This window comes from Crocodylus porosus, unplaced genomic scaffold (genome assembly GCF_001723895.1).
Source record: "Crocodylus porosus isolate Cpor-Errol unplaced genomic scaffold, CroPor_comp1, whole genome shotgun sequence".
Taxonomy (NCBI): domain Eukaryota; kingdom Metazoa; phylum Chordata; order Crocodylia; family Crocodylidae; genus Crocodylus; species Crocodylus porosus.
Window position 1 is genome coordinate 10,356,610 of NW_017728950.1, and position 25,760 is coordinate 10,382,369.

A 25,760-nucleotide genomic window follows, 5' to 3' on the forward strand; every position below is an offset into this window, starting at 1 on the left:
GCACTCACCAGATGCTGCAATGGCCTCAGGGCTTTTGGGGGCTCATAGCAGAGCCCCCCATGCACTGTGGGGAAGTGGATCACCCCCCTGCCTGGGAGCAGCCAGTGTGTGTATGGATTTTTTTTTTTTTTTTAAAGACTTGGGAGCTGGGCTGGGCAGGGCAGCTATGTGGGGGGCTGGGGTCAGGGGGTTCGTGGCAGAGCCCCCTATGCAGCATGGGGCAGTGGGGGGTAGCAGGGATCGCCACCCCCACCTGGCAGCAGCCAATGAGTGGATTTTTTTGTTTTTGTTTTTGTTTAAAGAGATGGGAGCTGAGACTGAGAGAACAGGCAGGGGTTGGGGGCTCGTGACACAGCCCCCGACACAGCGTGGGGCAGTGGGGGACAGTGGGGATCGCGCCACTCTCCCCACCCCAACCTGGCAGCAGCCAGTGAGTACAGGCTTCTTTTTTTATTTAAGAGCTGAGAAGCTGGGTCCGGGCAGGGCAGCTATTGACAGGGTCGGGAGAGTGGGTGGGAGATGGGGCCTGTCCGATTTGGAGATTAGGCTGATTCAGTGGTGGCCAAATCTCTGAATCAGATTCAGCCAAATCAATTTGGAACAGTGATTCGAATCACCAAATCAAATTGCTGTCCCCTGAATCGGCCGAATTTGAAGCAGATACTAGCCATTTTGACAGTCCTAGCTAGCAGCCCCCCTGGAGCAAGTTATTCTCAAAAGCAGGAGAGAGAAACCAAAATCACAGTTCTGCTTCTCCCACACCAGACAGCAACAACGAGCTCAACAGAGCACAGTTCTAAGGGATTGCACAGCAGGTATATCATCTTTCCATGTTAGAGAAGACAGGAACACCCAATTAATATTAATCCTAGCTCTGGTACAAAGTCACCTCAGTGAATTTAGGCAAGTCACTGGAGCATACTTTCATTATCTATAATATTAGAACAATAACTGCATACCTACCATACACTGCACTACAGTAAAGGCTCATTAAAGTTTAGAAAGTCCAACTACTATATGTACCAATTACCACTTTGTCACTTTTTATCAAAAATACAATTTCTCCTATCAGTATTCATAATACTGATTCAGCTCTGTACAAATTCCATCAAATATATACTGAAGCTAAATTACTGTAAATATCAAAGGAACTAGATTTTGATGGAGTAAAAAAAATTAAGTGTGAGAAGCAAAATATGTATATTTCTTTCAAACATATGATGACATTAAAATTAGCTCACTAGTAAAATGATGGCTCAGTATTTTATTGTTAATTCTTTGCTGTATGAAAACTCACAGAGCTGACTGACCTAGGAAGAGCAAAGCATTCTAAGGGTCCTTCTGTTCTGTTCTCAAGCTATAGCAAGCAAGGGGGGACATTTTTTAATGATCTGCTACATGAAAGAGTTTAATAAGCTAAAACATGTTTCTACATATAGAATATTGTAATAGTAGTTGATGTTCATCTGTTCAAACAATATTATTTTTCTCAGTAAAGCAGGTCTAATATCCAGGGTTGTTTGTAAGTTATGACAAGGGAGTCTGTTCTGTGTTTGTAAAACAGAATGAGGCTCTTTGAACTAGCAAAACACACAAATGTAGCCACACATGGGGTTAGCAATACCATAAACCCTGACAATGTGCAGAGGGAGTCTGGATTAGCAAAACATTCCCACAGTCAAAAAACCACACTGGTATGATTTATTAAAAGCTGAAACAGCCCTGAGATAGGAGGTAGCATATTCCAGAGAATAATGCCACTGGAATAAAAGCCAAGAAATTTGGGCTCTAATTCTTGGCTTTGGCACTGACCTATTATATGTCCTCAAAAAATTACTTTTTTGCTCTGTGACTTAATTTTCTCAACATGGATAATGATATTTACCTTTGTAAAGCATGTAGAAACTAAGAGGTAAATATTTGTAAAACCAAAGGAAAACTATTAATAATAAATCAGAAAATCAGGACTTAAACATGGTTATCTCAATAACTTAAAGCATTGCACTGTCTAAAAATAAAACAGGGTCTTTTCACCCATCCATGAAATGCAGCAGTTCTCAATGGGGAAGGTAGTTAGGCCTAAATCTTACTCTGCCATTAGCCATATGGGGTGCATATACACTATCCCTGTGCTAAGTAACTAGTATTCACTTCAGATTCAGCTATTCAGGGGACAGCGATTCGATTCGGTGATTCGAATCACTGTCCCAAATTGAATCGGCTGAATCTGATTCAGAGATTCAGCTACTGCTGAATTGGCCGAATCTCTGAATTGGACAGGCCCCATCCTCCGCCCACTCTCCCAGCCCTATCAACAGCTGCACCCCCAGCTCCAGCTCCCCACTCATTAAAAAGAAAAGAAAAGAAAAGAAAAGAAAAGCCCCAAACTCACGGCAGGGGGAATGATCTCCACTGCCCCCCCAACTGCCCCGCTCTGGGTGGGTGACTCTGCCATGAGCCCCCAGAAGCCCCAACAGTTGCTGCAGCATCCGGTGACTGTGGAGCTTTTTTCTTGCCTTTTTTTTTTTTTTTTAAGAACTGGGAGCTGGGGCCAGGTGGGGCAGACATGGGGGGGCTAGGAGAACAGGCAGGGGATTAGGGCTCATGGCATAGCCCTCCATGCAGCATGGGACAGTGAGGGGCATTGGGGATTGCCCCCCCCCCCCACCTGGCAGCACCCAGTGAATGTTTTTGGGTTTTTTTCTTTTTAAGAGCCATAAACTGGGGCTGGGCAGGACAGCCATGGGGGGGTGGAGCCTATGGGGAGTTCCCCCATGGTCCCCTGCCCCCATCTCCAGCTCCCCCTCCCCCACCCTCTACTTACCAGCATGAAGTCCAAGTCAAGCTCCCTGCGGCAGTGAGTAGGGACTGCCAGCACCTCCAAAGCTCTCTGAATCTTTTCCAAATTGATTCAGAGAGCTTCAAATTTATTCAGACATTTTTACTGGTTTCCTGATTTGAATCAGATTTAGAGATTTGGCCACCGAATTGGGTCAAATCTCCTCCGAAATTAGTACATGTTTACACACCCCTCAGTGCCCCTAGGTGCCCAAGACCCTTTCACTTTCTGCCCAAACTGTTTAGATTTTCAAAAGGCCTTTGATGAGGTCCCTCATAAGACGCTACTAAAAGAACTTAGTAGTCACAAGTTGAAAGGCCTCCATCCCATTTAACCAAACAATCTCTGTTTGTTAACTCCTCCTCTTGGCTGCACAACTCTCTCTCACTTTGCGAGCCTCAAAAGGAAGACTAGAAATTGAATTGGATAATGCCTAATTTACAACCTGGTAGTTAAAGCACTGTGCTGCAGTTGTGTGGCTGGGTAACTGGGTAAGGTGATGGGATATTGGGATTCTGTCCTTTGTGTTAACTCCTTCTCCTTTATCCACTACCTTAATTAAATAGTCAAAGGGCACACCTACTCAAGATGCTACAGTACAGTAGCAACAAGCTACTGCACAGCAGGTCGTTACTATTGCACAGCAGCATCGCTAGACACTAACTGTGCAGTGATGCCACTGCACTGTAGTAATTAACTACTGCGCAGTAGCTTGTTGGTACTGTGCAGTAGAATCGGGGGAAAAAACGTGGGGTGACGGTACTGTACAGTAACGCCAGAAGGAAGTACTAAATGATGGCACAGTAACAAAGGTGCCATAGGGACACAAGTAAATGTGGCCACTCACTACAAACATAAGCTCCTTTAGAGATCTCAACTATTTACTGTCTGGATCTAATGCGCACTGCTTTTTTAATTACCAAATTGCTTCATTTCCTCTTTTTCTAACACCTCAAATCTATGATAGTACTTTTTATAAATTATCATAAAAAAAGCAGAAGTAAGGGCTGAGTGTAGACTCATTGCTACAACTAACATCAACTCACTGTCACTTCATAAAGTATTTGAACTACTCTAGCTTTACAGTACTGCTAGCAAGTCAGTATACCAATCTTTTTTGTGTTTTTAATAACAAGAATTATTATATATTTTACCTTGTGATCAGTATAGCTGCATCTACTGATGACAAGTCTTCTCCCCAGCTTGTTGACATTTCTAGATGTATATCGTTCTTCTTGCCAAACTCTTCATGTTGCCATTTACAGAAACTCTCCAGCATTTTTTCCCCATGATGACCAATATACATATCTGCCTGAAAATTGAAATGCATGCCATATTATCACACATCATGGTTTGTATGCATGTATAGTTCTCTAATCTTAATATGTCAGGGTATATTAAGAGTTTAAATAAACATAAAGCTGAGAACAATTTTGACCCAAAGATCAAAACTTCCTTAAATTGCCTTGTCCAGCTATCCTAATGGTTTATACGAAATTATAACAGATTTCATTATTCATTATACATTTTGAACCGACATTTACCTATACATTATTTTTCTCTGAATCTTTGTTTTCCACTCTAATATACCAATAATAACAAAAAACAAAAATTCTTCTGAAATAGTTTTCCCGATTTAAGCACATACTTTGACTGATTTTATAAAAAATGTTCTGTTTTACAATAATTCTATATTCAGGGCACAACTGTTTTAGCTTCAGGAATGCAGACTATCCTTATTTGACTTAAGGGTGAAAATTCAGTTTCAAAGGACTCTGTCACCTAAGTTCTTTCATCCTGCATATGCCAATCTCCCACTGACATAAATGGGAGTTAACTGCACTTACAGAATGAAGAATATTTATGTCAAGACCCAGGTAAGAAAAATACAACCTCATTCCTTTAAATGCATATATTAGGAATCTCTCTCATTCTATTTTTTATTGTTTTGAATTTTAACTAAAATATGGAATGATGTCTTAGCCACTTTACAAAAATAACAATATGTCCACATAATATTGCTCTGAAATGCAATGAAAGAAGCATAGGCCACACCAAAGAACATCACCAACTATGCCAGCTGATTCATTTCTCTTCAACAAGAGAACAGGATTTAAAAGATAAGCTTACCAATGATGTCTGAAAATATAGCAACACTATAGTACTTAGGATATGGACATATATATGTACGGAGCTATTTCAACAAGAGGAACACTTCAGAAGAGCAGAAACTAATATGCTCTAATTGTTATGTGTGGACAAGCAGGGAATGACATAAGCGTAGCAAAACTGCTCTAATTTTAAAACTGCTCCATCCAGGGACAAAACCAGCCTTGGCTTTGCTTCATTCCCAACTCGTCCACATGTAACAACTGGAAAATTAAACAGATATTGCCCTTTTGAAACAACTTCAAATGTACACCTGTTATTACCATTAGTGCTTTGTTTTTGGTACAACTGACACACACACACACACACACATATGTACCAAAACACACATACACGCTAGGGCTGTGTGAAACTTCAACAGCCATTTCATTTTGGCACTGTTTTGACTCATTTTGAGGTCAAAACAAGAAAATCGAAATGAAACAAAAGCCATCGAAAAAGCCTTGAAACAAAACAAGGCTAGTCAAAATGTTTTGAAAGTTGAAACATTTCGACCATAGCACTGGGGATGGGAAGTCAGTCCAGCTGAGCTAACTTCCCATCCCCGGTGTAAGATCCGGCAGGGGGTGGGAAGGCATCCCAGCTGGGCTGCCACATTCCACCCCCTCAGTTGCTGAGGCACCAGTTCCTGAGCTGGGGGCTGGGGTAGTTCCCTGCACGCTCTGCAGTGGACCCCAAAGTGGACCAGAAATACTTCTGGTCCACTTTCAGGTCTGCTGCGGAGTGTGCAAGGGACGCCCCCATGGTCCTGTGGGACATGCCATCCACCCCACCATCTCAGTATTCACAAGCCATGCCAGGTACCTCAAGGTACATAGAAAGTTGTGTCTATGGCCGAGTTGTCAAATCTCTCTGAAGCGCTCTAGATGCTTCTGATTCAATTCAGAGAAATTAATGGGTCTCCTGATTCAGTTCAGATTCAGAGATTCAGCCGCCAAATCAGGCCAAATCTCCTCTGAATCAAATCAGCAACTGAAGCTTCATACAGCCCTAATAAATACACAAAGAAAATAACTAACACAATTTGCCAGTGTGTACTAAGTGATTGGTTACTGCATGCCATGCTTTAGTGTGGAAGCAAACAACATAACTCTACTCTTTTATCCATTTTCAAATGTCCTTCTACATTTACTATGAGAAATGAAGTTACTTCTTACTGGAGTCTCGTGAAGCAGAACAAGCTTAGTCACCCGAAGATTCACTTGCACTCCAAGGCTCTTGTGTTGGAAAAGATTAAAAACCTAAAATGAAAAAAAAAAAAAGAAATGATTCCATTATGTAGAATATAGCTTTAAAAAAAGTCAAATCTCAGAATATAAGGGCACCTAATAATTCTGTAGTACTTTGATTTAAGTACCTGAATTTCCTACATAGCAGTACAACATAAAAGCTAATATATTACCTCTCTCTTTTTTGGACAGAGAAGGGGCAAACAAGGGGTTAATATAGTGTTTTAGTCCTAGTACCCAAAAAAGAGTTCATTTTACACTTGACAATGACTATAACCCCCTATTCTATACATTATAACCCCTTATACACATACATTGTGTTACGCATGAGATGTCCCATTGAGTTGAACAAAAGATCATGGTTGAGCTATAGCTGGGAAGAGGCAATAACATTTTATCACTTCTCAGGTTATAATAGTACTCTGTCAGCAGCAACCAAGAGCATCATAGGATTCCTCTACATGAGAAGGACCACATGTCACTTTGGGCATGAGCATTCATTCTTAACAGGTCTGGTTTCTAAGAAATCAAGCTGATCAAGTCCCATTTCTTGCCTTCATTGTCAAAGGTACATAGTATCAATTACAAGTATATCAGTAATTTTATGCTGAGAGCATTCTGAGGTTCCATTACATTTCATTGACCCCACTTAAAAGTCTGATCATTAAATCTAACAAGCAAGTCAATCTATTATGCAAAGGCTAACGTGAGTTCTAAGAATTTCCTACCATGTTTAAGATGGTTAGAATAAATCGTCTGGCAGCATCTGTTCCATGATATAGAACCATTGCTGGATCTGCAACCACTACAGTTTCTATATTGTACACTTGAGGTAATTTATAGGAATATCTTTTTCTTCTTCCGCTTTCTGATACTTTTTGATTCTTGGATTTTCTCTTCTCTGTAACATAAAAAAAATGCTGCATGAATTCATCTTTTAATGCAGCAGCATTATATAACCGCATGTCACTGATACTTCTGAAGTTGCTGGAAAAATAATTTATACTACAAATGCCACTAACAATATATATCTGTGAGCAGTAAGATAGGTACTAGGGCTGTGTAAAACTTCAGTCCCTGAGTCAATTTAGTGGAGATTTGGCCTGATTCGGTGGCTGAATCTCTGAATCGAATCAGAGGGCCCTTTAAACTCTCTGAATCAACTCAGAACCATCCAAATCAATTCAGAGAGATTCAGACAGATTCGGCGATTCAAACAGATTCAACATTTGGACATAGATACAGCTTTAAATGTTTTTTCTACATGCCTCCAGGTAGCAGGGGCTTGTGGTTGCTGTAGTGCTGGTCCAGATGGAGCATCTCACAGAAGCATGGGGGCCTCCGGCAGCAGACCCAGAAGCGGACCAGAAGCACTTATGGGTCCACCGAGGAGCATGCGGGGGCCCCCCCACAGCCCTCTAGCTGGGCGACTGGTGCCCCCTGGGTCTTGGCTGGGGGGACATGGGTTCACTGCTGATTACACTGGAGAGCCCACCACACTGCCGTTGGATGCTGCATTCACCCCAGCACCACAACGATCATGAGCCGCACTGCTACCTCAAGGTTTCTAGAAAAAACTTTTAAAGCTGTGCTTGGGTCCGCATCGCTGATTAGCCAAATCAGCATCAAATTGTCAGATTTGGATTCAGCCAAATCAAATCAAGGACAGTGATCTGAATCAATGAATTGAATCACTGTCCCTGATTCGGGCCAAATCTCAATCGAACAGGACCCATTTCGCATACCCCTAATAGTTACACTATGTGAAGGAATGTACTTAAGATACAATGTAATCATTATACACCCTAATAAGTACTTTCAAAGGATTACTTACACAGCTGTAAGTAATGGACTATATCGCTATTCCAAACAACTATTCAAATAGGAATCCCATTCGGCAGAAGCACCAGAACCAGGCAGATACTCTGAACCTTCTTCTCTATTCCTAATCTACACAAAAAACTGTATTTTGTCCTTGATTTTGCTAATAAAGGAAGACCGAATGTTGCTGTATGTTAGCACAGAAGCAGACTCACTAAATTAGAAAAGAAACCCTCCTACTGTCAGAAAACACAGAATACCCTGAAGTCAACAAACCCTACCATATAACAACAAAACGTGGATTGATACATACTCAAATTCCAAATGAACACATAAGATCATGTTGTACATAAAAAGTAATTTATTAATAAAGATCAAGATCAGACTTTGCTTTTGAAGGAAGAGCTTAAATGATCATATACCAGAGGACTGAATCAAAGCAAACACTTTTTATAGAAAAAGTATGAAAACATTTCAAAATGAAAGCTATATACACCAGTAGAATAATTCAAACAAAAGGCCCTGTGTAAATGTGTAACATTGGGTGCTATATTTTCAACAACATTTCTGCTGAAGATGACAATTATAAACACATGTTCTGGAAACATTCAGGCATTGGGAGATTGAAAGAACATGTTTTTCAATTAATCGCCTTCATCACAAATAAGAAAATTCCTTTACTCCATTTCAATATGAGTGTGTTTTCCAAATCTGAAGAACAATTTTTCAAGGAAGTGCTAAAACAATCTAAAGATTTAAAAGGATATAACTCAGACAGGAGAAAGTTCAGCAGGGTGAAATGGTATTGTGCTAACAAAGTATTGCATGCTTAAAAAAAAAAAAAAAAAAAAAATCAGGTGTGCATCTCATTCTTAAAATACAGCAATTTATAAAAAATACCTTTTCTCTCTCTTATTTGTAGAAAGATAACTTACTAAAAATAAAATAAAGGGAGTTTTCCATCTATTGACTCTTTTGTGAAATCCTATAAAATATTTTCATTTCTACCCAGGAGAACTTTTACAACCTTTTCTCCCATGCCTGATGAAGTGTATTTGTGCCCAAAAGCTTGTAATTAAATTTTTTTTTGCAAAAATCTTGTTTGTCTAATAAAAGATATCATCTCTACTACAAGTCCTGATTGTCTAAAATAAAATAAGATATATGAAGTTACATACAATGTGCACTTTTATTTTCCAGAATTATAGTGATGTTGTTGCTTTTGCCAAGGAATGTCAATATGTGTGACAAATGCGTAAAGCATATAAGCTATATTTGCTTCAAAACCAAACTGATTTTAAAAATATAAAATAAAAATTCTAAGAGATATAATTCTAATGTCTCTGAGCCTTGTCTTTCAAACACTTAACATACAAAGTTAACTTTATACACACGAACAGTCCCTAACTTTACACACATGACTTTTAACTGTAGAACCACAGGCTCCTTTATTTTGTCATTCTTTAGAGAATCAGTTTTTAATGAAACTTCGGTGTCAGGATGCTGGCCAAGAAACACACCCTAGAAGCTGTGCAGCTATGACTTACCATACAAGCATTTAATGCTGAAAAAAAGAAAGCTATGACTGTAAGTTTAAATAATAGACAAATTTGGGTTAGAAAAGACCTCTAGTGAGTCATCTAGTCCATTCCCCCACATCCTAGAAGGACTCCTGGATTCCAGCAAAGTAACACAATTTATCCACCGTTTTATTCTTAGTTAGAAATGACAGCTATTAGCTAGAAAAATTAATGGGATGTTAGTATTTCTGCTTAGAAAAATTAAAAAAATCTGCTGATCATTCTATTTAGCTTTTAAGTAGCTGAATAATTTATGCTTCAAAATGAACAATTAGTGGTGTCAACAGAAAATAATAAGCTATATATCTAGTGCTGCTTCTCAATATTTTCATCATAGAGAAAGGCACTTATGCATTTTAGGATAATCCTGGTTTATGAAAAAGTATGTTGTCTTTAAGGATTGTACACCATAAGAATTTTTCTCAGCTCTCCAAAAGGACAACTTTTCAAGGGGCTTTGGACATCAGTCTCATTAGAGCCTTCTGACAAGCCAGTTCCAAGCCAGCTTGCCTTTTCAAAGTTTACTGGCAGGCTTCTCCATCCTTTAAAATCTCATTTATCTGAAGATTTCCATTTCTACAAGATCTTCAGATAACTAGGGTTATAACGTGTTGCCTTAACTGGCATTAAAAAAATTAGATTTCAATGATTATTGCCAAATAATCTGGTAATGCCTAAAAAGATGTGTACAGCTCTTTATACAGTTATAAGCAGGTAAACATGTAAAGAAATAAAGGGATAGGATAAAGTACCTCTATGCAAAAGTATTTATTTATATTGTACAAGTTGTTGATATAGAAATTAGGTCATGCAAATAAACGGCTCATGAAGATTTACATTATATCTATACAAATCCAATGCAATCAACTCCCTTTAGTTGGCAATGGAATAAAGAACACAGTGAAACCTACCAATGGGTACTCTACAACACAGCCTTTGAATCCTTTTCTATAGCTACAGAAAATGTAAAAAGAACAATAAGTTGTTCAGAATCACCCCCTGTTAGTGACTGTAACCAAGCACTGCAACCCTCAGATTATTCAGTGCTCCTTATTCCCTGACTTGTGCCAGTTTCTCACCAGCACCATTTGAGGAGGCATTGCAAGTTTGTGTTCGCAAGCTCTTACTCCATCCCACTTCTTTTCCTGTGAGGTCAAAAGTCTACATTCTCTCATAAGAGGAACTATGTAACTAATTTGTTGGCTTCTGTGGTGTTTACATTCCAATTAATAGAGTCTCTATTTTCTAGTCTATGGGTGCATCTACATGTGCTATTAGTGCTCATGAGCAAACTCTGGAGTTTAGTGCTCCGTCTGCATGTGAGCCCAAGAGCACAGCATGTTGAGCTGGGTCAGGGCAGACCTGGCTGGTGGGGGACGCTGCCGATGTGTTCCCCCCAGCTCAACATGCTGCAGAGTGGCCGGCTGGGGCATAAGGGTAATCCAATGCGGGGCTAGCCAGCAGGCAGTCCCTACATTGAAACACCCTTCTCCCCTAGCCAGCTAGAACATTGTCTACACATGTGTTACTACAGAGTGAAAAACTCCACAGCAGGATAGTACTTGTGTTTGCAAGTACTATCCTGCTGCAGAGTTAATTAAACTACTCCAGCCTAATAAGATGTACATGTAGATGTACAATGTTTACTGTCCACAGTTAATTAGTCCACTGCACAGTAAACATCTAAATGCTTTCTGTCAAATGAACTTTGCATAGAACTCATTATCTTGACTTATTTGGGCAAGTATTATTAGGCACATAAACTATTAAGTTACCTAATGAATACGAGCCCAATTTCTAAAAGGACTTGGGTCCCTAGAAGTAAGGTATTTCTGCACCTTTTACATCCCTGAGCCTGCAGTAAAACCCAAACTTTGAGTTAGGTGCCTCAGGCCCCTACATAGTGCACAGAGTAACTTCAGCACTTCAGAAAGGAATCCAAAACAGCCAGCATACCTAGCAGGAACTATTTAAGGTCCGCACACTCGGGTGTAGCTACTTAAAGCTAGCCAATGAAAACACTGAAAAGAAGACCATGTCTGAAATCTGGAACCCTACACAAAATGGTGCCTTAATACACTTAGGATCCACAGCCTAGAACCTTACATGAGAGGAAGATGCTTACAACCATTCTTTCAAAAGTTGAGGAGTCATTCATGCCAGTATCAATACCTTGTTTTATGCAACAGCCTACTGGTTAAGCGAGAGCAGTCATGCAAGATGCGAGAGAACCAGACTCCTTGTCTGAAGGAATCAAACCCAAATCTCTCACTTTGCTATGAAGTGCTCCAACCTCTGGTCTATGAACTGTTTTGGGATGAAGGTATTCTCCCTACCTCCTGTTAAACTGTGCCAGTCTTTAAAAAAGTAACTTGATATTCTTTAGGACAAAAAGAGAAAGCAAAAAGGAGCAGGACCCTCTCTAGATCAGTGGTCAAAGCATTTATCTAAGAGAGTTCCAAAAGTCCAGTCCTGGCTCCTCCACCTATTTATACATTTTAGCCTATGACTGCTTCATGTAGACTGCATCAAGAAGCCTTAGAGAAAGATCTTATCCTCCCAACTCAATACCATTACCACTTGGCTATATTCATTTTCCCTCATGAACATACTGGTTAGAGCTGTCATTTGGGAAGTGGAAGACAAAGTCATAAACACTGTGTTCATTAAGTACATCAGAGACCAACCAGATGACACATGGAGACAAGAAACAGACTATAAATGTTGGATCAAAGTGAAAGATGGCCCATAGACCTCTTTAAAATCTAATGGTTCACTGGATGTGCAACATTCATATAAAAAATGAATGCACAGTTCCACTTACAGCCAGAAGTCCATCATGCCACTTAAAATCCAGTTATTGCTAGAAAAATAATCAGACAGGTCATTAGGAAAAAGTATTACCTGGGGGATGGGGTTTAAATATGCCCAATACATTAAATCTGTTTAATGAGACCATCATATTACCTGTAACAACACCACAGTAATGAGTGTGAGAAACTGGATTTTCAGCAACTTTCTCCTCTATAGACCTTTTCCTTCTGTACACCCTGTGTGCATAACCTGTCACAGCCAAAGTGCGATTGAGCGGCTCAATAAATATGAAGTCCTCGTTGATTTGTATGAACCCCATCTGGAAAGAAAAAGAAAGGGAATATGTAAGGGAAGTACTTTAAAGAAACTATAGAAGTGTACACACACCTCCCACAAAAGGAAAAAAACAAAAGAAACTTAAATTTATTTTAAAATGTATTTTATTTTAGTAACCCTACTAGGCAGGTGACCATCTTTCTGTTTTATTACCCGCTGTACTGCAGTGCACTAGAATAAAATTCAGTTAATTCAGCAAGATCTGTGTGGGTGGGTGGCTAGATGCCAGTAGCAGATGCATAATATGGATCTGGAATGTTAAAGGTTTGTTTTGGGGGACCCGTGGGGTCATTAAATACGTACAGCATGTACAGCAAAATCTATATATTAGCTTTATAATACACAATGTTGTCATACTTTTTGCTAAGTAGTTTTACTAAAACAGTACATGTTTTAAGATTAAGTTAGAAAATGAGACTATTTAGCAACTGTGTATAGCTCCAAAAAAAGGAAATGCTTGTGAAGCCCCAGCATTGATTTGTTAATTGCTAAAAAAGTCTTTCCTTTGAAAATAAGTTGTGCAGGGTTAAAAGAGTCAAAGCTGATGTTTACATCAGGTGTAGGTCTGATTTATGAGAACATAGTTGAGCTCACAAAACTACTGAAAAACTTGCTTCTATAACTAATATGTGTGGTGATCCAACTCAGATCTCCTAAGACTGCCAACAAATACAAAGTCTATAGAGAAGGAAGTTATTTTTTCTACAAAATACCATGAACAAAACTGTCACCTGACTTCTAATTCCAGAAATTTGAAAAGCCATTAAATACTACTGCTTATAGGAAAACAAAATGACACATCTGGCTCAAATAAGTAGAGTTCTTCTCCATGCATGCATTTAATTCCCATTTATACAGAAATAGAAAAAATCTGCCTCTGCTGAAATTAATGGGATGCTGTTCCTGATCGGGGTTCTTGAATGACATAACTTCACAAAACAGTTATTGATAAATCTTCAGAAACAAACCTTGATCCAGCTGAGAACATGAAATTAAACTGCATGTGTGGTACAAATTATGCATTTCCTCAAACATATACATGTGCATTACAGCCCTTCTTACAGGCAACTTAAATATTGTATATAGTTAGTTTATTTCTCAGTTTGGTATGTTGGCTGTACCTCAACCTTTCTCAAAATTTTCTGATAGGAAATGCTGAAAAGAGTTACCATCAGTTAACCATTAGTAGTGTGGAATATTTCTAATAGCCAGATTTGATTAGCTGTTTTTTTCCTGTGCTGATTTTTCAGGCAATTTTATAAGAAACAGAAGTCTTAAATATCAAACACTTAGAAGCTAAGCTAAATTATTTAATATGCTTTCATTACAACAATGAAATTGTGTTCCCACACAGCCAGCATACTTTATTGTTATCACTAACTAGTCTGCTTGTATTAAGAACATTGGTTTGTTTAAACAACAGGTAGAATATAAGGAAATCTGACTAATTTTCTCCTGGTTTTGTAGGTGGTTTTGAGCTTCATTCAGATACTGATTTTTGGACCATTTCTTTTTAATTGGGTGCCTTTAAAAAGAAGCTGAACTGACATCTTGGGAAACAGGAGTTTTTTAGTCTCAGAACAGGTATTTCATAAGCAGCAACTGTGCAAGGTTCATCAAAATATGTAGCTAGCGTTCATTAGCCCTGACCTTGAGAAAATATCTTCAAAAATACTAAATCATTTCATTCTCAATGCTCATTCAGTCCCTGACGTCTTTGCTAAGAATAATAGAAAGGACAATTTAAGGGTCTGTTTTCTTAAATTGCTACCCACAGACTCAGCAGCTGGACTGATACTGTCAATATATTCCATGTTGGCTTTTGAACCCTACTGCTTTGTTGTGGGGCTCCAACAACTGCTCCTAATGCCTGGAGTTATTGCAGGAGAAATGGGAAAACTGAACATAAAAATTTAGCAAAGACCATTAGTATCAGCCATATTTATTCAACTACTGTAGATCCATTTCAGACAAATTTGGATAGCAGCAAGACTGTATCAGACCTTCAGTCAGTATTGATTGCAAAACACATATGTCACACAAATACATTTCAGGGGGAAGTGGAGCAATATGATTAAGATTTAAGAGCCAAAAAACATTCATTATTATTAAGTACCTAAGATCTGACTCAGCTGTCAGTGAAACTATAGAAAGACCCCATTGATTTTAACATCCATAGGAGGTCACTAGATAGATGCACTCTTTATTCATTGATTCATAGATGTTTGGGTCGAAAGGAACCTTAGAAGATCATCAAGTCCGACCCCCTTCTCCGGGCAGGAAAAAAAGTGCTGGGATCAGATGACTCCAGCCAGGTGCATGTCTAGCCTCCTCTTAAAGACCCCCAAGGTAGGGGAAAGCACCACCTCCTTTGGAAGCCCAACTACCTCCCTTGGAAGCTTTAGGGGCACTTGTCTTTATATGGACAGGTAACGCATTTGAAAATGATATTTGCTACACATGGGGATTCCTGCAGTTTCCAACATCTTCTTTAAAGTATATTTTAAATGTAGCATATATATGTAGCAAACACATTGGTGAAGATTATGTGTAGGATAAACGTGCTTGGGCTAAACTGGCACTCCCACCTGGTCTGCCAGGTGAGGAGGGTTTAGAGATACCCAGCAGGACTAAAAACAAAACCTGTCAAAGGGCAGGTGAGCTCACAAAAGCCAACGGCCATCCATACCTGGAGAAGAGACTGGCACCACTGGGTTATTTTTGCCCAAAGAATTGCCAATGACACAAAAGCAATCAACTAACCTCATACCACATCAGTCAAGGCCCAGGTTAACAACAACCGAGTCTTTCGCTGATGCTCAGCAGGATGAAGTCAAAACAGGACCACCAAATATGACAGACTGGATGGGATTAAAATTGACTCATTGTACAAGGATTGCAAAAGACTGGGAAGAATGGAGGAAAGTTAGAGCCCTAATGATATACAGCTAAAAACATTAGATTCTATCCCCTCCTTGTTCCTTTGAGGGTGAACCCTCCCCCCAACCCCCACATCTTTAAAGACAAGAGAGAAAATTAAGGGTAAGAAAAAAAAGAAATACCTACAAGGACATACTACATTCAGAAAGGAGCAAGGAAGGAGAAAAAGAAGAATTATCCCATTCTAGGAATAAAGATAAATAAAGGCAGAGACAAAAGTAGCCTACAAGTGTCACAAGCTAATATAGCACAATTTCCCAATATTTAATTATATAATGCTTAGATTGTAAAGATTCTCTGATAAAACAGTGAAGCTTCCTTATAAAGAATATAGGTATGTCATGATGGAGACATCATGATGAAATTTCAGACTATCTTGCCTTGTTTGTGATGTGGGTCCTTATAATGCCGCTTAATGAGGAAATCGTTCCCCAGCTCCTAAAAAATGACTGTCACTGGGCACATCTACATAAGACATTTACTGCAAAGCTGCCTAATTAATTTCACAGTAGTCTCAGTGTCTACATGCATGGTGCTATTAGGCCACAGGAAACTAATTAATTCTGCCGGATGTTAGTATTTGTTCTTTAGTGCGCAACAGTACACATGTAGATGCTGACGGGGCTGGCTAGGACATGAGGGTGCTTCAGTGCAGGGGCTGCCTGCTGGCTAACCCCACACTGGAGTACTCTTGTGCCTTAGCCAGGCACTCCACAGCATTTTGAGACATGCTGGAGCTGCCTCAGGCTGGCAGGCTGACCTCCCTGGGCCCCCCTGGCAGCCAGGGTTGCTCTGGCACAACTCAACATGCTGCAGTCCCAGGCGCACATGTAAATATGGCACCCAGTAGCAATAAACTTTGGCACAAATGTACCGGAGTTTATTGGGCTGCATTAATAGTACATGTAGATGTGTCCACTGGGATACAATTTAGTTTGTGTTGACTGTGGTATCTACAACCTGACAGGTTAAAATACCAGAGCAGAATGGAATTGAGCACTAGTTCAGTCACTAAATACATCTTTTGGTTTTTTTTAAAAAAATCTATAAAATAAACAAAACGTCTTTTCTTGGCATTTACATTTCAAGAACTTTAAAATAATATAACTCAAGCATATTGCTCCTACAGGAGATGCATGTATGCACACATATGAAATAGAACTAAATGTTTCACAAATGGTCATTGCTGCCATCTGCATTCTTATGTGTAGGTTCATCTATTACTCTGCCATGAATAACGGTAGAATTCATAGTCCTAAAATTGTCGTTGTTCATCTGAAAATAACTGTTATTCTGTCCAACAATCTTCCTCCTCTGTCCCTCAGTAGCTGCTTTCTGCTATTCTCCATTTGCTGTTATGTATGTTCCACAAACAATGAAATAAGGGCCACTAATAGGCATTCATTTAAAGATATGATGGGATCTGATCCCCATCCCAACAATCACACTTCCTTCCTTGCCATATGTGCATGACAGGATGTGCAATTTTGGGATTGAGGATCAGATCCAAATTGTGCCCTACATGCCCATGAGGTGGCACCCCAGGATCACAGTCATGATCCCAGGCTCCCTCTGCCCTGGCAAGTTGAAAACCAGGTGCCTGACAACCAGCTGATTGTCAACTGGCTCTGGGACCAGAATGGGGCTCCAACCAACCGCAGTGTACTCCTTGGAGCCAGCCAATCAGCTGATCGTCAGCCAGATCAAGACCTCACTAGGGCTCCAACTGGCCACAGTGTGGCCTCCAGTTCCAACTGACAATCAGCTCTTGGAGCGCTCCAGGCACTACACTAGGGTCAGTTTAAGCCTCAGTGTGGTCCTAATCCAGCTGATCATCAGCTGACAAACACCATACCAGGCTGGTTCAAGCCCCTGGGCAGTCCCACAGGCAGCTGGTTGTTGGCCAGTAGGGACTGCACTGGGGCTAGGCGGAGATAATTACAGAGACCATAACCAGGCCATGTGGTCCTAGCATGTTCCTAACATGTTCCACATGTTCTATTTAAAGTGAGATGAAAACCAGTCACAAAGATATTGCACATTTTTTTGTGTGATATATTTGTGGAAAGTTTCCTTTTTTGTGGTACTATTTACCATCAAAGAGAGCTTTCCATCTCTCCCTGTCTTTTGCAATCTCCTTCTTCCTTGTCACATTGTTACCTACCCTGCCAGATTACTTTTTCTGTTATCTTCCCATCTGCAGCTTGCCTTCATCTACCTTGAGAGCTGATATCCTCCACCTTAGCTTCCAAAATCTGCTTCACATGTCTTTTCTCATTGGTTTTCACACTATGTCCTGCCCATTCCATTCTCTGCACTCAGGTTAATAAGTGAACATAATATACCTATCTTCTGATCCTAGCATTACGTTTCCCACACCCTCCTGTCCAGCACTCTCAGGGAAGGAACGCAGGTTCTGCAGAGCCCATGTGCCCTACCACACCACTACCCATCAAACAGGAAATCAGTATATGAGCACACCACTTTCTGCTCTGCACTGAGGTTACATTCAGCCCTATGGAAAATGTATACAGAGGCAGGTCCACTCAGGCAGCAGGGGGTATATCCAGTGATGCAGTTGCACCCTCCCCAACTTTGACTCTTGCTCCACACAGACTTTAAAACCAACTACCTGCAGTGGCAGCAGCATTTCTATCCAGGCAGAAGTGAGGGAGTCAGTTGACTTCGTGGCTTATCATCACCCTGATTCCTGCTAATCTCCCTCCACTCCACAAGTGGTAACAAGTCCTTTTTAATGATCTTCATGTTCCACTGTTCAAAATTCCACTTTCTTCTGCAGTTTTGCTCTGCCAGCCATTCCTGGTAATGTCTATTCTATTTCATGTAATGTATATGTAACTATAATGACTACCGGACTAATGAAACCTTACCCTTTGACAATTTTTGCTTAGTTTGTTGTGTATTTAAACTTAATATATAATTAGGAACCTACCAAAATCATGGTGGAAGTTTACATCTCAGCAACATCATTTATCTTACTTTTTGCTGCGCAGCCCCCTTCCCCCGCCTCTGAGTGGTTGAGAGGCAAATGCCATGGCATTGCCTCTCTACCCTGCAGCAACAGGGGAAAAGGGGGAGCTTGGGGCAAAAGGGCAAGATAAAAATTGTCACTGCATCACAAACTGAGATTTAGATAGGTCCCTATCTATAATCTAGGAGGAATTTTCTTCAAGGACTATTCGGGCTGGCTCTCCCTCAAGCTTCTGTTCCCCAATTCTGCCCTACTCCTGCCCCTAATGGCAAAGTCTTCAAGTACTTGGCTGACAATCCTTTGTCCTCCTTGTGAGTACCTGAAGGTGCGCAATATGTGTGACACTGTGGCTGGAGCTGTTAAAAGCACAGAGATATATTCCATTTTTTTTTTTTCAAAACTGCAAGTAAAAAATATAATACATCTTTCCTATGCCCCACTGTAGTCTCCTGTGCTGTTCACCTGTGCGTCAAGTCCGTAGGGTCTTTTCTGGTTTCGCCCTTGCTTAGGAAAAAAACAGGCTCATTAATGGGCTAGATCTTGGTCGGTGTCCCAGGGGATCTTGCCTGCCACATCTTTGCTGGAAATTATTTTAATTGGGAGGAAGATGTTCTATCCTGCTCCTCCTGGTGCCTTCCTTCAGTCATGCCGGTTGTCCTTCCTGCTTGGGGCTCTGTCTCCCCTACACCCCGCCTAATGCCAACCAACAATGTTGTTTTCCTGGACCACTAGAGTTGGTATCACATGCACTTTCATGTTTTGGCCCTTTAAACTTATGATGGTGGGACTGAGACATTGTTTGGCCCAGGTGTTCCCTACCATCCCTTGCCTTATCTATGTGTCTTCCAGGTCCCAGGCTGTCTTGTCCCCTGACATCCCTCTCCCTATTCTGATTTTATATCTACTATGGATCAGATGTACATAGGTCCTCACCCTATCTGGTCCTGCCTGGATCCAGCCCAAGTTGTGGACGCCTGACTCCCACAGAGTCTCTATAGGTAACTTATTGAGCCTTGTCTGGCTCTGGTTATTTGGGAAATCCCCACATCACTGCAGTGGGACTGTGCTCTAAATCTGGCCCCCCCCAGCCTGGTCAGGAACCTCATTACCGGTTCCCCCTCTTGCTCTCCTGCTGGGCTTTTCATCCTGGTCTTGGGGGTCCGGGCAGCAAATCAGTCCCAGCACACTACTATAAAGCATGCCCACGCGGACATGGGAGCCAGTCCCAGCTCCTCCTGACTCTGCATTGTTTTTCCTTTTTTCCTTTTACCACAGCATGACCATCTGCCGTGGTTTCACTTTTGCTGCATCCTGGTTCTGGCGTAGCATCCCGCCGGCTTTGCTGCTTGTTCAGCAGAGGTAAGTCTTTCTTTTCACACCCACACAGACACTCTCCAAACTCCACAGTACAAGAAAAACTTCTCTATTATAAATTTCAGTTAAGAGATAAACTGTTTTCTCTAGTTTTCTCTAGAAAAAGAGAAAACTAACCAGTTTTCTGTTATAGTGCAAACTAAGCGAAACACAAAGAATAAACGAGTATCATAGGGCATTTATACATGTGCTCTGGAAAGGTGGGGAGGGCTGCTTTAATCAGAGTGGCTCTGAGACCCACTTTAATTAAAGCATCCAGAGTTCCATGTGTAAAAATAGCATGCTGAAAAATAGCAGTGGGAGTGCTTTAACAAAAGCTCATCGAACAAGCTTTAGTTAAAGCACCCCTGCCACCATTTTTTAGTGCAGGGAGACTGATACGCATGATGCTGGAGTCTGCTGGAATGCAGTAATTACCATGCTTCAAGCAGACTTGATTGAGTCTGCACTAACCCTCTGTAATTACAATGTCAGAGCAGCCTTAATGCATGTGTATATGCACCCAAAAATATTTACAGGAGAAAATTAGAACATTAAGGTTTTTGGGTTTTTTTCTAATGACAGGATTTAGGAATGGGCAGTTCCCCTTTAACAGTGATTAAAAATATTGCAGCTGGCTTCTCTCTTGCGCTTCTACCCACTAACATGGCTATTCACTCACTGGTCTTAGGGCCACTTCAGCACATGTGCTACAGACACCAGAGCACCTTATCTCTAAAAAGAATCCAGCCAAGTTCAGTGCTGTTCTTTAACTGTGAGCCAAACTGGAACTCCAAGAAGAACATACATCTTTAGTTTTGGGAATGATTTGGTGCTGTCAGACCATTAATAGTGATCTCACCATTAACAAAAATGTTACCAGCCTCCTACATATCCCCCAAGAGCTGCTGCAAATTTGGTTTGCCATGGAAACCAGATAACTGAAGAAACCCAGTAGATGGCCTCAATTGTGATATGGACTAGTAAGTAAAATGTCTCTCCAGTTTCTCCATGCATTCAATTAAAGATCAAAATGGATGTTTCTCCAAAACTACATTTCACCATGATTCTCAATATGCTATATTCAACACTATACTGTTACTTTGGAATATACCACTCTTAATTTACTGTCCATGCTGGAATTTATGTTTTATTCTTTCCATCATGCATGCCACATTAACTATTTCTACACCTGTAAACACATTTTGTTGCATTGGTTTACTAACACATCAAATAAATAACCTTGTTAACCCTAAACTAGTAAATTCACAAGTGAAGATAAGACAGCTGATTTTTTAAAAATCATATTATTAGTCCTCTTCCAGCATTTAAACATTACTAAATAACATCCTACAATTCACTTATGTGTATCCTTTTTCATATTAAGAACACTATAGGCTCCTCTAGATATTCAAGCATGTTATAATCTCATACATGATACAATCACGCCTCCTGCCATGCCGCATGTGCATGGCAGGAAGTATGACTGTGGGATCTAGCATCAGATCCAATCACACCTTATTACTGCACTAGCAAGTAGCCAGCTCCCATGGCTGTGAGCCCTGCAGCTGATGAGGTTTGCATCGGGGCAGCATTCCACACACTGCCCTCACAGTAGGCTTTGTCAGCTGCACAGCTCATAGCTGGAGCCATGGGTGGTGCACACCTGCAGCTGGGATCCCCCTCAGCTGATGGGGCTTCCAGCCACAGTGGAGTACCTGCCCACATATTCAATTAATGGCATGACAAGGACAAGCCACAAAGTTATTCTACATTTTTTGTGAAATAACTTTGTGGCTTATTCCTTGTTTTATCATGCCATTAACTTACTGAACAGATGGCTGGGCCACAACTTAAGATGTGATTAACTGGTTAATCACATTTTAAGTGTAATGTATAGATGGGGCCTATGTGTCCGCTGAATTAAAGGCAAGAGTGTGAAGGATCCATATTTCTCTGCCTTCCAGAGGCTGAACACTTTATTACCAGCAAGCACCATGCATTTAAAACTAAACTTCCTGCAAAGTTATTATTCTTTTTGAAAGAAAGATTATAAAGAAAAAGTTTCAGAATAACCCACAAGTGACCATGGATTATTCAGGCCAACCACTGTAGACATCTCAGAATATTACAGGGAGTTACAGCAAGGAATATAAAAAATGAATAGCTCATTTCCTCTTCTTCTTCCATGAAAACCATTCATGAATTTTAAAATCTTGATTTAATTTTCCTACTCTTTTTGAATACTATAGATTAAAATTTACAGATCCAACAAGAATGTTAACTCAGCTGTACTACACACCCCTGTATATTTTATTATATACAGTTCAACTACAACTTTAAACCAGAAAAACAGGAATAGCAAATACTGCACATTGCCAAGATAAAGTTCCAATGGCAACATTAACTTTTGCACACACTGACTTTTTATGATTTTAATTTTGTAACATGAATGGTGCTTTTTTCATTTAAGGTAATGTAGCTTTTCAAGTAAAAAAAATCTGCTTTTACTATTTACTTATGATGTGGAATTTGTGACTCTTCCTTTCGGATGTAGAACTACAACCAAAAACCCTGCAACACAGGGCTACACCTTAAAATCATCCAAAAAACTGAGATTGGTGGAGTACATCGCAAACCCATATGCTAGAAGGAATATCCTACCATGTATCTTATGTTGCTGCACCCTTAGTATGAACTGGAGGGCAATCAAGAAAACTCTGTCTCTCTCTCTCTCATTTAGTTAACAATCTATATGTGTTATATGTAATATATATTAGAAATATTATCGTAGCATACATGGATGATGTAGATACTATTCTTCATCTATAAAGTTGCCCAAGCAAAATAAAAAAGGTCCATACATGCTAAGTTTTTAAAACCCAGTGAGGTCAAACATATTCAGACCAGCACAGTCCTTTTGGAGCAATTACTGCCTCCCCAAGACAATATTTCCCTTACACTCAAACCAAAACTTACAGCTAAATATTTCTACAGTTAAATTTAAACCTTTCCTAAAGTACATACATTTTTAAAAAAATTAAGAAAGTGTACTGTCATAGGATCCAGGTGTTTAGAAATGCCACTGCTTAAGTTTAATAAAAAAATCATGCTTCCTTAATATGATGCAAACATCCTGCAACAAGATCTTCAAGTCGGAAAGGCTGGAAATACAAATCCAAATCACTACAAAAAGGTTTCTCCTAACACCAGTGTCAGTTAGAATGATCAAGTACTTCAAGTGCCTGCTTTTAATATAAGGAAATTCATGTACTGTACACATTTCTTTAACTCGGTGTTTCCCAACCTCTCTCATCCCACCGCACACTTACATGGCCTTTTCCATCCCACAGCACACCGGCCGGATGTGGGGGGTGGGGGCAGCATGGGGCCATGGTGGCAACACTGGCTGGAGCCATGCCCCAGCAGGAGCTACACCCTCCCCCCAAGTTCCCACAGCACACCTGTTACTGTCTGATGGCACAACAGTGTGCTCCAGTACACCAGTTGGGTAATACTGCTTTAACTAGTCCTTGAACAGCCATATCCCCTGGAAATGAAAGGATAGCAAAATCCCTCAAGATGCAGGACACATATGGATACCCTAATAATGTACAAAAATATATGTTTTTCTATGTGTCATTATTCTGTTCAAGAAAAGAGAGCCAATGGGCAAGTCTACACGGGACGCTTTATAGTAGAACAGATTACTGTGGAGTAAGCATCATCGTCTACATATGCAGACCCTTACTGCACAATAATTTGCTCTAGTTGGCAATTAATTTGATATCTGCAAAGGCAGTTAGCAAATTAACTGCCAAGTAGTTACTGTGCAGTAAGTCACATACAGATGGCAATCACAGAGCTGGGGCCAGGAGCTTCCTGTTGCCAGGGCAGAGGGATATTCTCCTGACCCAGGCTCTGTCACTGCAGCCCACCCTGGCAGCAGACACCTGTCAGGGGCAGGAAGAAATCTCCCAGCCCCCATTACAATTGCAGAGATGGGTCCAGGAGCTCCCTGCATAAGGAGAGTTCCCCACCCAGCCTGGAGTTGACTGGGAGCTGCCCCAGACCAGGATAGTTCCAAATCACCTCCAGGCTGCACGTGCAGACTTCCATGCATATCCCAGGGCTAGCCAGAAACTGTCCTGGTCTGGAACAGGTCCCAGCCCTGCAGTTCTTTCCCACCCCCATGCCCTGATCAGGCAATCAAGGCACAGGGCATACAAAGAGCTTTGGGGAAGGGCAGGTCCTAGCCCCATGCCCTGGTTTGCCGGTGCTGCAGCTAGCAGAGAGCCCCGAGTTGGGTGGGGATTTCCCACCCAGTTGGGAACTCACTGCTAGCTGCCCCACTGGTGAATTGGGGCAGAGGGCTGGGATCTGTCCCACCTCTGCAGCTCTTTCCAAACCGCCCACCCCCAATCAGGAAACCAGAGCCAGGAGCTCCCTGCTCCTGGGGCAGGGGGACATTGTCCCAGCCCAGGCTCCTGAGCCTGCCCCAGCAGCAGGCAGTTCCTGGGGACAGGAAGCAATTTCCCAGCTCTCACCAGAAGACAGATGTCTCCTGGCCCCATGCTCCCTCCCAGCCCCTGGGCTAGTACACCCAGGGGGCGCCTGGAGTTCCCCCTGGCTGGTCCAGGAAGGCAGAGCAGGGTGGGAGCAACCCTCTCTAAGCTGCTGCCAAATGCCTGCTCATGCAGACTCTTGCCCAAGGTGGATTTACTCCACAGTAATTTACTGCATGCAAAGTAAACCCATCTAGCACTGTCGCTTAGTAGGTGTTATTGGGCTTTGACCCCTTTCTGGTTGGTGCCTTGTCCCCCAGAGACATCAGGGTGAGATCTGGATTCGGTGCAACCTAGGTGGTTCAGGTGCTGCTCCTACTCTCCTGCCACATCTTTGATGTTCGTTGTTGTTCTCTTGGGAGGCAGTTCCCTGTAGGTGACCCAAGAGGATCTCGAGCCTAGGCTTTCTTCATAGGGCGCCAACCTCCCCTTTACCCCATCCTCACCACATCCATGGCCAGGGATGAACTCTGCCCTTTTGCAGGTCTTGCACTAGGCTGATTCCGTCTCATCCACTCCGCCTGCCTCCAAGGGTCAGGTCTTCCTGGCCATCCCTCCTCCCAGATTGTCCTTTGCCTTCAGACTGAGGCCTGGGCAACTAAACACACCCCGGTCTGGGGTTACCTGCAACTTAGAATTAGAACTAAATTTAAGAAGTCAGCATCTTCTGACTGGCTCCTGAGATCTTGTCTCCCAGGTGCCCAGAGTCTTGTTGAGGACTCTGCCATCCTTTTTGCCGAATGGGCATTCAAATGGATCAGCTGTCCAGTGCCAGGCATCTGTTGGCCCTCTTGGGCAGGCCCCCCAGGAATCTGCATCTCTCCCCCCTTTTGACCCGTCTGACCTACAGCTGGGCTGTCAGGGTCCCAGCAGCCGGTGATACTTGCCATTCCCACGTGGGACTCTGTAGGTTCCTGTGCCACCCTCTTTGCCATGCTGCCCAAAGGTGCTGGCGGTCCCTCATCACCACTCCCTGCTGCAGTACCTGTGCTCCCTGGCATGGCTGCAGCTCCACTCCTGGGTGCCCCGGAGGACTGCCTCCCCCTGCTGGAGCTCTCTGGAGTCCCTCCATTTCTGGTGCTTGGGCTCCTTGTTCCATCTACCAGGATCCTCCAGCAGACA

General features: G+C 41.6%; 1 protein-coding gene across 2 annotated transcripts in view; it reads right to left on the reverse strand.

Annotated features, from left to right (window-relative positions):
* ADAMTS19 (ADAM metallopeptidase with thrombospondin type 1 motif 19) overlaps positions 1-25,760 on the reverse strand; it is a 258,326-nt gene that overhangs the window by 192,384 nt on the left and 40,182 nt on the right. For both annotated transcript variants that reach the window (XM_019555261.1, XM_019555262.1), the window contains exons 3-6: positions 12,606-12,771; positions 6,966-7,138; positions 6,166-6,249; positions 3,994-4,151 (exon numbers count right to left, since the gene is read on the reverse strand). In XM_019555261.1, coding sequence (XP_019410806.1) covers positions 3,994-4,151; positions 6,166-6,249; positions 6,966-7,138; positions 12,606-12,771 — 581 coding nt within the window. The remainder of the gene's footprint in view (positions 1-3,993; positions 4,152-6,165; positions 6,250-6,965; positions 7,139-12,605; positions 12,772-25,760) is intronic.